The following is a 13,374-nucleotide window of genomic DNA, read 5'->3' as shown; positions in this document are numbered from 1 at the left end:
GAGGAATTCCTTTCAGGTGCAGAAACTTCTAAGCTTGAGGAGTTCCCATTTATCTATTTTCTCTTTTGTTGCTTGTGCTTTGGGTGTCAAGTCTAGGAAGTGGCCGCCTAATACAAGGTCTTGAAGATGTTTTCCTACATTATCTTCTAGGAGTTTTATGGTACTTTCTTTTATATTGAGATCTTTGGTCCATTTTGAGTTAATTTTTGTGTAGGGGGTGAGGTAGGGGTCCTCTTTCATTCTTTTGGATATGGATATCCAACTCTCCCAGCCCCATTTGTTGAAAAGACCATTATGGCTCAGTTCAGTGACTTTGGGGGCCTTATTAAAGATCAGTCGGCCATAGATCTGAGGGTCTATCTCTGAATTCTCAATTCGATTCCATTGATCTATATGTCTATCTTTGTGCCAGTACCGTGCTGTTTTGGCAACTGTGGCTTTACAATAAGCTTCAAAGTCAGGGAGTGTAAGTCCTCCCACTTCGTTTTTCTTTTTTAGAGTGTCTTTGGCAATTCGAGGCATCTTCCCTTTCCAAATAAATTTGATAACTAGCTTTTCCAAGTCTGCAAAGTAGGTTGTTGGAATTTTGATTGGGATTGCATTGAATCTGTAGATGACTTAGGGTAGAATTGACATCTTAATGACATTTAGCCTTCCTATCCATGAACATGGAATATTTTTCCATCTTTTAAGGTCCCCTTCTATTTCTTTTAGTAGAGTTATGTAGTTTTCTTTGTATAGGTCTTTTACATCTTTGGTTAAGTTTATTCCTAGGTACTTGATTTTTTTAGTTGCTATTGAAAATGGTATCTTTTTCTTGAGTGTCTCTTCAGTTTGTTCATTTCTAGCATATAGAAACATTACTGACTTATGTGCATTAATCTTGTATCCCGCTACTTTGCTAAATTTATTAGCTCTAGTAGGTGTATCGTTGATTTCTCAGGGTTTTCTAGATATAAGATCATATCATCTGCAAACAATGACAGTTTTACTTCTTCTTTTCCAATTTGGATGCCTTTTATTTCTTTGTCTTGCCGGATTGCCCTGGCTAGCACTTCCAGCACAACGTTGAATAACAGTGTTGACAGCGGGCATCCTTGTCTTGTTCCTGATCTTAGAGGGAAGGCTTTCAGTCTCTCACCATTGAGTACTATGCAGGCTGTGGGTTTTTCATATATGCTCTTTATCATGTTGAGGAAGTTTCCTTCAATTCCTACCTTTTGAAGTGTTTTTATCAAAAAGGGATGTTGGATTTTGTCAAATGCTTTTTCAGCATCTATTGAGATGATCAATTGATTTTTCCCTTTCGAGTTTTTAATGTGTTGTAATACATTGATTGTTTTTCTTATGTTGAACCATCCTTGCATGCCTGGAATGAACCCCACTTGGTCATGGTGTATGATTTTTTTAATGTGTCTTTGGATTCGATTTGCAAGTATTTTGTTGAGGATTTTTGCATCTATATTCATTAGGGAGATTGGCTGGTAGTTTTCCTTTTTTGTAGCATCTTTGCCTGGTTTTGGTATTAGATTGATGTTGGCTTCATAAAATGAGTTAGGTAGTGTTCCATTTTTCTCAATGTTTTGAAAGAGTTTGAGTAAGATTGGTGTCAGTTCTTTCTGGAAAGTTTGGTAGAATTCCCCTGTGAAGCCATCTGGCCCTGGGCATTTATTTGTGGGAAGATTTTTGATGACTGATTGGATCTCTTTGCTTGTGATGGGTTGGTTGAGGTCTTCTATTTCTTCTCTGGTCAGTCTAGGTTGTTCTTATGTTTCCAGGAAATTGTCCATTTCCTCTACATTATCCAGTTTGTTGCCATATAGTTGTTCATAGTATCCTCTTATAATTTTTTTACTTTCTTCAGGATCTGCAGTTATGTCACCTTTTTCATTCAATATTTTGTTTATATGGGTCTTCTCTCTTTTTGATTTTGTCAGTCTAGCTAGGGGCTTGTCAAGCTTGTTGATCTTCTCAAAGAACCAACTTTTGGTGATATTTATCCTCTCTATTCTTTTTTGTTCTCTATGTCATTTATTTCTGCTTTAATCCTTGTTATTCCTTTTCTTCTACTTGGTTTAGGATTGGTTTGCTGTTCATTTTCTAGCTTCTTCAGTTGATCCATTAGTTCTTTGATTTTGGCTCTTTCTTCCTTTTTAATATATGCGTTTAGTGCTATAAATTTCCCCCTTAGCACTGCTTTTGCTGCATCCCATAGGTTTTGGTATGTTGTGTTCTCATTTTCATTCATCTCTATATATTTAGCAATTTCTCTTGCTATTTCTTCTTTAACCCACTGATTGTTTAGGAGTGTGTTGTTTAACCTCCAGGTATTTGTGAATTTTCTAAGTCTCTGATGGTTATTGACTTCTAATTGTATTCCATTGTGGTCAGAGAATGTGCTTTGAATAATTTCAATCTTTTTAAATTTATTGAGGCTTGTTTTATGTCCCAGCATATGATCTATTCTGGAGAAAGTTCCGTGAGCACTAGAAAAGTATGTGTATCCTGGTGATTTGGGATGTAATGTCCTGTATATGTCTGTTAAGTCTAATTCATTTATCAGATTGTTTAGGTTTTCAATTTCCTTATTGGTCTTCTGTCTGGTTAATCTATCTATAGGAGAGAGTGATGTGTTGAAGTCTCCCACAATTATTGTGGAAACATCAATTGCTTCCTTTAGTTTTGCCAGTGTTTCTCTCATGTATTTTGTGGCACCTTGATTGGGAGCATAGACATTTACGATTGTTATTTCTTCTTGCTGAATTGCCCCTTTTATTAGTACGCAGTGGCCTTCTTTGTCTCTCAAAACATCCCTGCATTTGAAGTCTATTTTATCTGAGATTAATATTGCTACACCTGCTTTCTTTTGGCTGTAGCTTCCATGAAATATTTTTTTCCATCCTTTCACTTTCAGTTTCTTTGTGTCCCTGTGTCTAAGATGAGTCTCTTGTATGCAACATATTGATGGTTCATTTTTTTTGATCCATTCTGCGAATCTATATCTTTTAATTGGGGAGTTTAATCCATTTACATTCAACGTTAAAACCGTGAAGGCATTTCTTGAATCGGCCATCTTATCCTTTGGTTTATCTTTGCCATATTTTTCCCTCTCTCTATTAATATCCTTTATTGTACCCATACCGAATCTCTTTAGTACTGAACCTTTCTCCAAGTCTCTCTGTCCTGTCTTTGTTTCTCTGTCTGTAGGGCTCCCTTTAGTATCTCCAGTAGGGCGGGTCTCTTGTTAGCAAATTCTCTCAGCATTTGTTTGTCTGTGAAAAATTTAAGCTCTCCCTCAAATTTGAAGGAGAGCTTTGCTGGATAAAGTATTCTTGGCTGGAAATTTTTCTCACTCAGAATTTTAAATATATCATGCCACTGCCTTCTTGCCTCCATGGTGGCTGCTGAGTAGTCACTACTTAGTCTTATGCTGTTTTCTTTGTATGTGGTGAATTGCTTTTCTCTTGCTGCTTTCAGAACTTGCTCCTTCTCTTCTGTGTTTGACAGTGTGATCAGAATATGTCTCAGAGTGGGTTTATTTGGATTTATTCTATTTGGAGTTCGCTGAGCATTTTATGATTTGTGTATTTATGTTGTTGAGAAGATTTGGGAAGTTTTCCCCAACAATTTCTTTAAATACTCTTCCTAGACCTTTACCCTTTTCTTCCCCTTCTGGAACACCAATGAGTCTTACATTCGGACGTTTCATATTATCTATCATATCCCTGAGGTCCATTTCGATTTTTTCAATTTTTTCCCCATTCTTTCTTTTATGCTTTCATTTTCCATTCCGTCATCTTCCAGGTCACTGATTCGTTGTTCAACTTCCTCTAGTCTTGTACTATGAGTGTCCAGAATCTTTTTAATTTGGTCAACAGTTTCTTTAATTTCCATAAGATCATCCATTTTTTTATTTAGTCTTGCAATGTCTTCTTTATGCTCTTCTAGAGTCTTCTTGATTTCCTTCATATCCCGTACTTTGGTCTCATTGTTCATCTTTAGTTCTTTGAGTAGCTGCTCTAGGTGCTGTGTCTCTTCTGGTCTTTTGATTTGGGTGCTTGGGCTTGGGTTATCCATATCGTCTGGTTTTTTCATATGCTTTATAATTTTCTGTTGTTTTTGGCCTCGTGGCATTTGCTGAACTTGATAGGGTTCTTTTAGGGTTTGTAGACCTATTGAAGTCCTTATCTCTAATTTATCAGATCTACAGCTTCGTGGAGTACACTTTCTCTAACTAACCAGCAGGTGGCGTCCACGAGCCACCTGTTCTCCACAAGCCAGTTCTCCCCTGCTTAGCCTTTTTGGTGAGTGGGGGAGTGAGTCTTGTGGGGCCCAATTGGTGTACCAAGCTTGCGTGTGTAGTTGGTGTTGCCTGCCCTGTATGTTGGGCGTGTTTCTGGGCAGTCGGGGAGGGGGGGTGGCCCTAACAATCAAATCTCCCTGATGATCCTAGAGTTTTAAAGCTGCTGCAATAGTCTAATCCTTCAGTTCAGTCCTGCCACAGTTTGTCTCTGCCACTGACCCACAAGTCTTTGGTATTGGCATATGGCTCCTGAGACTTGCAAGTGGGCCCCTCTTCCAGGCTGTGCACCCCGGGTCCTCTGTTGAGGGATGACTGTGCTATGTCACAGGTGAGTGCTGTCCCCCCAGGGCAGTTCTGGGCTGCTGGGCTGTGTAGGGAGGCTCCCAGTCTGCTCAAATGATGGCTGAATGGGGCTTTGTTAATTCACACTGCTCCACCTTCCCAGCTCTGGGACAATCAGCTGAGGTTGCAGGGAAGGCTAATGTCCACGCCCAGTTTTGTGGTGTGTGCCTGTTATTTGAAGCACTTCCGTCACACTGGGTTGTCTGGGGCAGTTCTGGGCTATGGGGCTGGTGATGGGCAGGAGTGTTTCCTGTCCACCAGGATGGTGGCTGTGAGCGGACTCCCCCCTTTTCTTGGGAAGTTGTGGTGTTTAGTGAATTTTGTCAGCCACTGGATTATTGCCTTTTGTCTCAGAGCTCTCTTAGTTCTGCTCTTGACTTGCTGTGCCCAAATTGCAATTCTTTGAAGCTTTCTGTATTGGGCTTCTTAGAGTAATTGTTTTTAGAAAAAGAAAAAAGGATTAAAAAAAAAAAAGGGCCCTCCTCAGAGATCTAATGGGTTATTGAAATGCTAATAGACAAAGCAACCAGGGCCATTAAGGAAAGATCCACAGGGCAGAGAGATCAGCTTTTCTTCGGGATTTGCATATGCGCCTCAAGGCCTGAGCTCCGCCCTTCCCCTTTCTGTGTTCACCAGAACTCCAAAAATCCTCTGCTTTTATTTTGGAGTTTTTCGTGTTATTTTTTTTTTTTTTTCTATGCCTGTCTCCTCTCTGCTGGGCTGGCAGCTCTCAGATTCTCTGGTGTCTGGTCTCAGCCTATCTATGGTTGGAGTATGGATCAGTAGAATCAGTTTCTGATAAGGGCTGCCACTGCAGTTCTCCCTTCTCCTTCCCGGAGCTGACAGCCCCTCCTCCCCCGGGACTGAGCCTGGCAGGGAGGGGCGTGGGTCCTCTGGCCGCAAAAACTTACAGATTTCACTGATCTCAGCAGTTCGACATTTTCATGAGTGTTGTATGAAGTATGCCCAAAGACAGATTGCTCTGTGGTGTCCAGTCCACGCAGTTCCTGGCTTTTTACCTACTTTCCTGGAGGAGTAACTAAAACTTACAGCTCACCAGTCTGCCATCTTGCTCTGCCTCGGTATCTATTTTTAAAAAGGTTTCTGTGTACTGAGGCAGTTGTAAAAGATTTACTTTCCAGAATCAATCCAACTTAAGGCTTAGGACCATCTAAAAAATACAAACTGTTACAGAAAATGTTCCAAATGTGGCTATTCTGATTCATAAAATTAAAAAAAGTATTTACAGAAAGAGCATAAAAGTTGTTGTGAATTTAATGCAGAATAGTTTCCAGTCCTCCCTTCCCAAATACTGAATTTACATTATTTTTGGCTCCTTCACATTTGCCTTTTAAATTTCAAGACCTGTCAATTTTACTTTCAAAACAGATCACTTATTAAATTGTAAAAAGTATTCAACATATGCAAAAACAAAAAAGCAGCATTTTGAAATTGGTTGAGGTCAATACACTTCTCTTTGGAATCAGTTTAGCTAAATGAATCTGGTGCTGTGGGTGGATGGAAATGTGATGGGAAATGCCTACTATTTGATTTTTACAAGTGTATAAATACGCAAGATTTATTCATTATGCTTGCATTGGGGGGTAGATTCTAACACATCATTGCACTGGCACATGTCAATTACTACATAAAAAGTCAAATACAGTGTCAAATCCAAAGGCTCAGAAATAAGGGTTCAGTTCCCAAGAGAACAGTGATAGCTTAACAATGTAAAACTTTTATCTGGCGTTTATCAGCATTAAATTAGTATTGGTGAAACAGTACATGTAGAATTTACAGTAACACCTGGAGGTTCCTTATAATGTACACATAAATAGAATCATGGAAGCTTTTATGTTACCTAATCATTTCATGGCCCTATATATTTAATGTACCAAATGAAAACTGAATCTACATTCCACACCCCATTGCTTCTCTCTAGATAAGAGAAAATCTATTTGTTTTTCAAAGTAGAGTTTTAGGTGTCCATATTTCTTAAGTCACATTTAAGGAAATCCTGTCTTCATTTTGTATGTTGTCTGTCTTCATCTTCTACACGAAACTCCAGCAGAATTAATACTGGCCTTCATCATCTAGTCAAATCCTTCACGTGTTCTTCAAACCAGCCAAATTTGGGATTCTCAACATTTTCTGCATCAGTAAGGTGTGAAACCAGTAGATTCAATGAAGACCTGTTTTCTTCTTGCCACGCTGGACTTTAGATGTTATTTGGGTTGGGTTCAGAAGATGGGGGAGCGTGGATGTTTCTTGATCTGAGTCTCTTAGCAGTAAAGATGTAAAAGGAAGAGTGAGATCACAAGGAGGCTGGCTGTAGACTGCAGGGCACTGCCACCTCCTGGGGTGGTGGCGTTAGCTGGACTTGGGTCAGCTGAGGTATTCTGGGAGGAGTTACTTGAAAGTGTTCTGGCAGTTGTTTGATTTGAATAAATCTGCATGGGTAAGAGCAGCGCCAAAAGCAGCAGCCCCAGTCCGAGCCTGGCCACCATCGCTTTGCCCATGTCCGCTTCATCAGTGCACCACGAGTCTCGCTGGATGCTGAGTGCATGGAGAACCACTGGCTAGGGGCGGGCACCGGCAAGGTGGGTCCCAGATAATCTTAAAGTGAAAAAACATAAGGGTCTATAGAGGCAACTTTTTTAAACTTTTTTTTTGCTCCTCTGTTATTTATCTTCATGTTTTTAAGTAACATGCGGGTGCAGTTATTTTGTTGCCTTTCTTCCACTTTAGAAATTGTATACTGACTTCCTACCACTCTCTCCTACTATGGAAGATAAGAATTTAACTTTCTTCCTGTGCCCCCAAAACAATATACATATTCTTTACACTATCCTCAGTATAGTTATATTAAATGCATTAAACTGAAAAAAATAAATAAAAGCAAGAAGAAACACCTCATGGCTGGTGGGATCCAGAAAGACTTCATAGAGGAGATAGCAATGAGCCTTGAATGATGGTGTTCTAGTTTGCTAATGCTGCCAGAATGCAAAACACCAGAGATGGATTGGCTTTTATAAAAGGGGGTTTATTTGGTTACACAGTTACAGTCTTAAGGCCACTAAGTGTCCAAGATAACACATCAGCAATCAGGTACCTTCACTGGAGGATGGCCAGTGGCGTCCTGAAAACCTCTGTTAGCTGGGAAGGCACGTGGCTGGCGTCTGCTCCAAAGTTCTGGTTTCAGAATGGCTTTCTCCCAGGACGTTCCTCTCTAGGCAGCAGTTCCTCAAAAATGTCACTCTTAGTTGCACTTGGGGTATTTGTCCTCTCTTAGCTTCCCCAGAGCAAGAGTCTGCTTTCAACAGCCATCTTCAAACTGTCTCTCATCTGCAGCTCCTGTGCTTTCTTCAAAGTGTCCCTCTTGGCTGTAGCTCCTCTTCAGAATGTCACTCACAGCTGCACTGAGTTCCCTCTGCCTGTCAGCTCATTTATATGGCTCCACTGATCAAGGCCCACCCTCAATGGGTGGGGCCACGCCTCCATGGAAACAGCTCATCAGAGTTATCACCTACAGTTGGGTGGGGCATATTCCATGGAAACACTTAAAGAATTCCAATCTAATCAGCACTAAAATGTCTGCCCCACAAGATTGCATCAAAGATAATGGTGTTTTGGGGATGTAATACATTCAAACTGGCACAGATGGCTAGGATTTTGACAGAAATGGAGCAGTGGAGATGAGACAAAAAATATGAGTGTGCCGTACAGGTAGAAAAGCACAGTGTAAATGTAAGCCAGGGTACTTAGTTTGGCTTGAATATGGGATCAGTGGAAAGCTGTATTGGGAGATGATTTCTGGAACATAGTTGGGACTATGCTGTGGAGCCCTTGTTTTGACAGATGAATTTATGCTTAGTTTGGTAAGCAACTGCAGGCCCTTCCTTTCATTCTTCTTTCCCCTTTTCCTTCCTTTCCTCCCAAGTAATATGTGTGCTTTATAGAATAAAAGTTAATGTATCTTCAAAAAAAAAAAAAAAAAAGCACACCCCAACAGAGATGATTAGTGCTGGAAATCTTAATATAGGAACTTTCAGTCTTTTCCCCCATGGAAGAAAATATATAAATGATTCCATATTGTGGAAGGCAGAATTCTAAGATTTCCACTCTTACGTATATGCCCTGTATAATCTCCTCCCCTTGTGTGTGGGCAAAACCTATGAATATCATGGGTAGTTGCTCACTTGATTAGGTTATGGCTGCCTCTAGGAGCTGAGAGGGACTCGCAACCAGCAGCCAAAAAGAAAACAGGGATCTCAGTTCTATAATCATAAGGAACTGACTTCTACCAACAACCAGTGAGTGTGGATTGCCGCCTAGCTGATACTATGATTTCAGCCTGGTGAGAGACCCTATGTAGAGAGCCCAGCTAATCATACTCAGATTCCTGGCAGATAATAAATGTGTATTGTTTTAAGCTGCTTTGTTTGTGGGCAATTGATACACAACAATAGAAAACAAGTACACATATATAAATTATATTTAAACACACTGTATTCTTCTCTAAGCTGTGTTTTTTTCCATTTACTATAGCATATATATATATATACATATATATATATACATATATGCGGGGACTGAGCTTGTGCCTCGACTTACCAGGCCTGGGCCAGGGGACTTGATATCACCCCCTGGGGAGGGTAGTAGGTACGGGCGTGAGTGCCCTCTGCAGCCCCCCCGAGCCTGAGGAGCGAGGTCAAGGCAGCTCCCTTTTCCTCACCCAAAATGCCACTGGCAGGGGAGGCTTGCCGGAGGAAACCGCCTTTCTCCCAACTGCCCTTTCCCCACTTCCTTATCTTACCCACATACTCCCTTGTGCCAAGGCCACTCCTGCCACCGCCAGCGCGCATGCACCGTGGCCAGAACAACCCCCGCCCGCTGCAACGGCTCCTGCGTCCTCTCAGAACCAATCCTAGCCCCTCTCCCTTCAATATTGCCATTTTAGGCTACTTCACCTCCTTTCCAGCCCTGCCCCTCTTACCAGCCTATATAACCTGTAATCACCCCTGAATAAATCTCTTTGGCGCATACTCCTACTGGATGAAGAGGGTTTTTGTCCTTATCGCCGCCCTCCATACCTTGCACGCCTCTCGCCGAGGACCTTGGCCACGTCCTCCGCCTCGCCCTCGCCTCCGGGAAAGAGCCCCCGCCGCCGGTACCCTTTAAGCAGCCCCGAGAGCTGAGGGCTCGGCTACCGGCCGCCACTCCCCCTAGAAGCAGTAACCCCGACCGCAACTGGTGCCCCGTGTGAGGAACGTCTCCACACGACAGTTTGGCAGGTCACCCGCTCGCCCGGACGCCCCTCCAGCTTCCCATTTCCTCGCCTGCAAGGTAAGGGCCGCCTCTCCCTCGCCGCTTCCGGAGCCGTGGGAGGTTCCTTGCTCCGAAGCCGCTCCTCCCTTCCCCCACGCTCTCTTCATCCAGTAGGAGCATTCCCCCACGCTCTCTTCGTCCTCTTGTATGCGCACTTCTATGACCCCCGTTCCTCCTAACGCTCTCCCTCTTCCCCTCCATTACTTTGCTGTAGTTCTTTGTATCTTTATTTCCTCATTTGGCGCCGTGTGCCTCTTTGCAACCGCCCCCCCTGACTGCTCTCGTTGCCAAAGGGCACTGCTTTCTGCTCTCGCCGTCTCCTTCGGCCTTGCAGCCACAGTTTATCTCATTCTCTCTGCTCAGTAAACTACTCCTCCTTCTCCTCCCCGCCAGCCGGCCGGCCCGGCTCGGGAACAACTCCCCCTCCTCTCCCCTCAGCTATGGGCAATCGTATATCTACATGTCAGGCACCTCAAGTTCGTGCTCTAGCGGGTCTCCTAGACACGCATAGCTGTAAAGTGTCTGTCCGGCAGCTGCAGATATACTGGGATCTCCTGTTGCCCTTTAACCCATGGCTCACCACTTGCCATCTTTGGGACCCTGTTACTTATGATCGCCTTATTGATCGAGTCACTAATGCCATGGAACATGAGAGCAAGCGCTTCCCTCCCGGCTTGCTCCCCACCTTGATAACCATCCGCTCCTGCCTTCAAGGCTCCCTCCCCCCTGATAGAGGCCCCGTTAAATCCAAGGAGGCCCTATCAACCCAGCCAACAGATTCAGATAGCGATACTAATTCAAATCATGACTCGGACACGGAGTCCTTAGTCGAGCAGATTAACAACGCGCTCGAGGTGACTCCCAAAAAGCAAAATAACACTGCGCCACGCCAAGATGGCGAACTTCCTCCTTCTTCTTCCATCGAGGGGAGGAAATGCTCCGGCGATGACGTCAGCCCTAAGCTGGGCCGGAAACCGCATGTGCTTTACCCTGCCCTTCCACAGGGCGGAGCTAGTCCACCATCTTATGCCTTGGGCCCTGCCCTTTCACAGGGCGGGGCTGATCCACCATCTTGTGTCTTAGCCACACCCACCGCGCCGCCATCTTGCGACACTTGGGGCCTCCCACTCCCGCCTCTCCCTCCGGCGAGCTCCCCCTCGGAGCCGCTACCGGCAGCTGCCGCCGCTCCTCCCACCCTGCCGACTAACAACCCCTGGCTGCCTTCTGCACCTCAAGGCAACCCTTGGGGCAACGCTCCCCCCTACCCCCACTCCCGCGCCAAGTCCTCTGCAAGCGTGTCCTCCTTTCTCTCGTGCTTTTCGCTGTTTTCCTCTTAACCTTGCCCCCACCCCACAGAGGCCGCATGACTGGTATCCCATTGACTTAGATACTATCAAGCAGCTTCGCAAGGCCGTCAGGGAGGACGGGTTAGGTAGCCCATATGCTTCCCAAATACTACAGGATCTCGCCATGAACTATTGCATCCCCCAAGACTGGGCCTCGCTTGCCCGTTCAATTTTTAACCCCGGTCAGTTTGTTGACTAGCGTGCTCACTTCCAGGCAGAAGCAGCTAAGCAAAGTGAGCAAGATGCAGCCACTGGAGTTTATCATCCCCCTGAAGCCTATTTGGGCACTGAAACGTTTCTAAATGCGTCTGCTTATATTAATGTCCCTGCCACCTTCTGGACTGTCCTCAGAGGCATCGCCTTACGAGCATTTGCCAATTGCTCTACCTGTTAGCCTAATAAATTCACCAAGCTCTTCCAGGAGCCGAATAAGCTTTTCGCCACCTTTGTCTCCAGAGTCGAAGAAACCTGCGCTCAAAAGGTAAGTGATCCCCAGGCCCAATATTACATGTGCCCATCCTCAAATCCTGGAAAATCGTACTGTAATTCCCCCAACGAGTACTACTGTGCATACTGGGGGTGTGAAACATTATCCACTAATTGGAAGCCTCCTGTTCCTAATCATTACCTTACCCTAAAGTGGACCCCTACAGGGTGCAAACTCCCTACTGTTAACTGGCTCGGCCAAGAAAGTAAGGAATCCTGCACACATCTTAATCTTAGAGTGCAGCTCCCCACTGATCCCTCCTGGTTACTCGGTCAAACTTGAGGCTTCAGAATCTATGAGAAAGGAGCCGACCGAGGATCACTTATTCTCATAAAAAAGGAGGCTGCAAACCAACCAGGCCAAAATACTGCATTGAAAACACTCTCTGCCATTGGTCCCAATAAAGTCATTAACCCCCTTTTTCCACAGCTCTCCAGCCGCACCTCAGCTCCAACCAGCCGCACCTCAGCTACAAACAGCGCATCGCCAACCCCACCACCCCAGCTTCCTCTGCCCCCTTCTCGTTATTCCTCTCCCCTCCTCAGCCTCATCCAAGCCGCCTTTGCCTCAGTGAACTCCTCCAACCCCAATTTTACCTCCTCCTGCTGGCTCTGCCTCTCCACCTCTTCCTCACTGTACGAGCCCGTTGCCTCCAACCTCTCCTTTTCAGAAAGCACAGAAGACAGCCCCTTGGAATGCAATTGGAATACCTCTGCCGTCCCCCTGACCTTTCATTCAGTCTCCTATACGGGAAAGTGCGTCCGCCCTCGCTCCAGTAACTCTCCCGACCTCACTGCCTGTGCCAGCTACTCATCTCCCAGCAGCTCGGCAAAATTTCTCATTCCTCATAATTCCTCCCAATGGCTCTGCTCCTCTACAGGACTTACCCCCTGTCTCAGCACGAATATCATCAGCGAATATAAAGAAACTTGCCTCCTAATTGTCCTTATCCCTAGGGTCTTATACCACAGCGAAGAAGACTTCTTCCTCCGTCTGGAAAGAACTGCAGCTCCTGCCCTTCTGCAAAAGCGAGAGCCCATCACCGTCCTTACAATTGCCTCCCTCCTAGGTCTTGCCGGCGCTGGCACCGGAATCGCTGCACTAGCCAGTCAAGGCTCCGCCCTAACTCACCTCAGGGCGGCTGTTGACGAGGACATTCGTCACTTACAAAACGCTATTTACCATCTAAAAAATTCTGTCAATTCCCTCTCTGAAGTCGTGCTCCAAAACCGCCGAGGTCTTGACCTTCTCCTCCTCAAAGAAGGAGGCCTCTGCGCCGCCCTAGGAGAAGAGTGCTGTGTATATGCCAATTCCACAGGTCTCGTCGAGGACAGCCTAAAAAGGGTCCGAGAGGGACTAGAAAAGCGTAAAAGAGATCGTGAAGCCACCAGTTATTGGTCCAGTTTTTTCACTCCCATCCTCCCATACATCCTTCCTTTTCTTGGCCCCCTATTAATAATTATTCTAGCTCTCATCTTAGGACCCTGCATCATACGCAAAATTGTCCAGCTTGTAAGAAAACAAACAGATGCCATTTTTTCCTCGTTCGTGCAAATCCAGTATCAGCG

At 44.6% G+C, this 13,374-nt stretch overlaps 1 protein-coding gene across 1 annotated transcript; it reads right to left on the bottom strand.

The window, feature by feature from the left end:
* Nucleotides 1-6,927: 6,927 nt before the first annotated feature.
* On the bottom strand, nt 6,928-7,164 carry LOC119524052 (signal transducer CD24-like). Its single transcript, XM_037822719.1, has one exon. The coding sequence runs from the start codon at nt 7,162-7,164 to the stop codon at nt 6,928-6,930; it is 237 nt and encodes a 78-aa protein (XP_037678647.1).
* Between the last annotated feature and the right edge of the window lie 6,210 nt (nt 7,165-13,374).

Source organism: Choloepus didactylus, chromosome Y (assembly GCF_015220235.1).
Source record: "Choloepus didactylus isolate mChoDid1 chromosome Y, mChoDid1.pri, whole genome shotgun sequence".
Taxonomy (NCBI): Eukaryota; Metazoa; Chordata; class Mammalia; order Pilosa; family Megalonychidae; genus Choloepus; species Choloepus didactylus.
The sequence above is the reverse complement of the archived record's forward strand: the minus strand, read 5'-3'. Positions and strand labels throughout refer to the sequence as shown.

Excerpts from the sequence above, each read along its gene's own strand:
- LOC119524052 (XM_037822719.1), bottom strand. The coding sequence starts at position 7,164 with ATGGGCAAAGCGATGGTGGCCAGGCTCGGACTGGGGCTGCTGCTTTTG.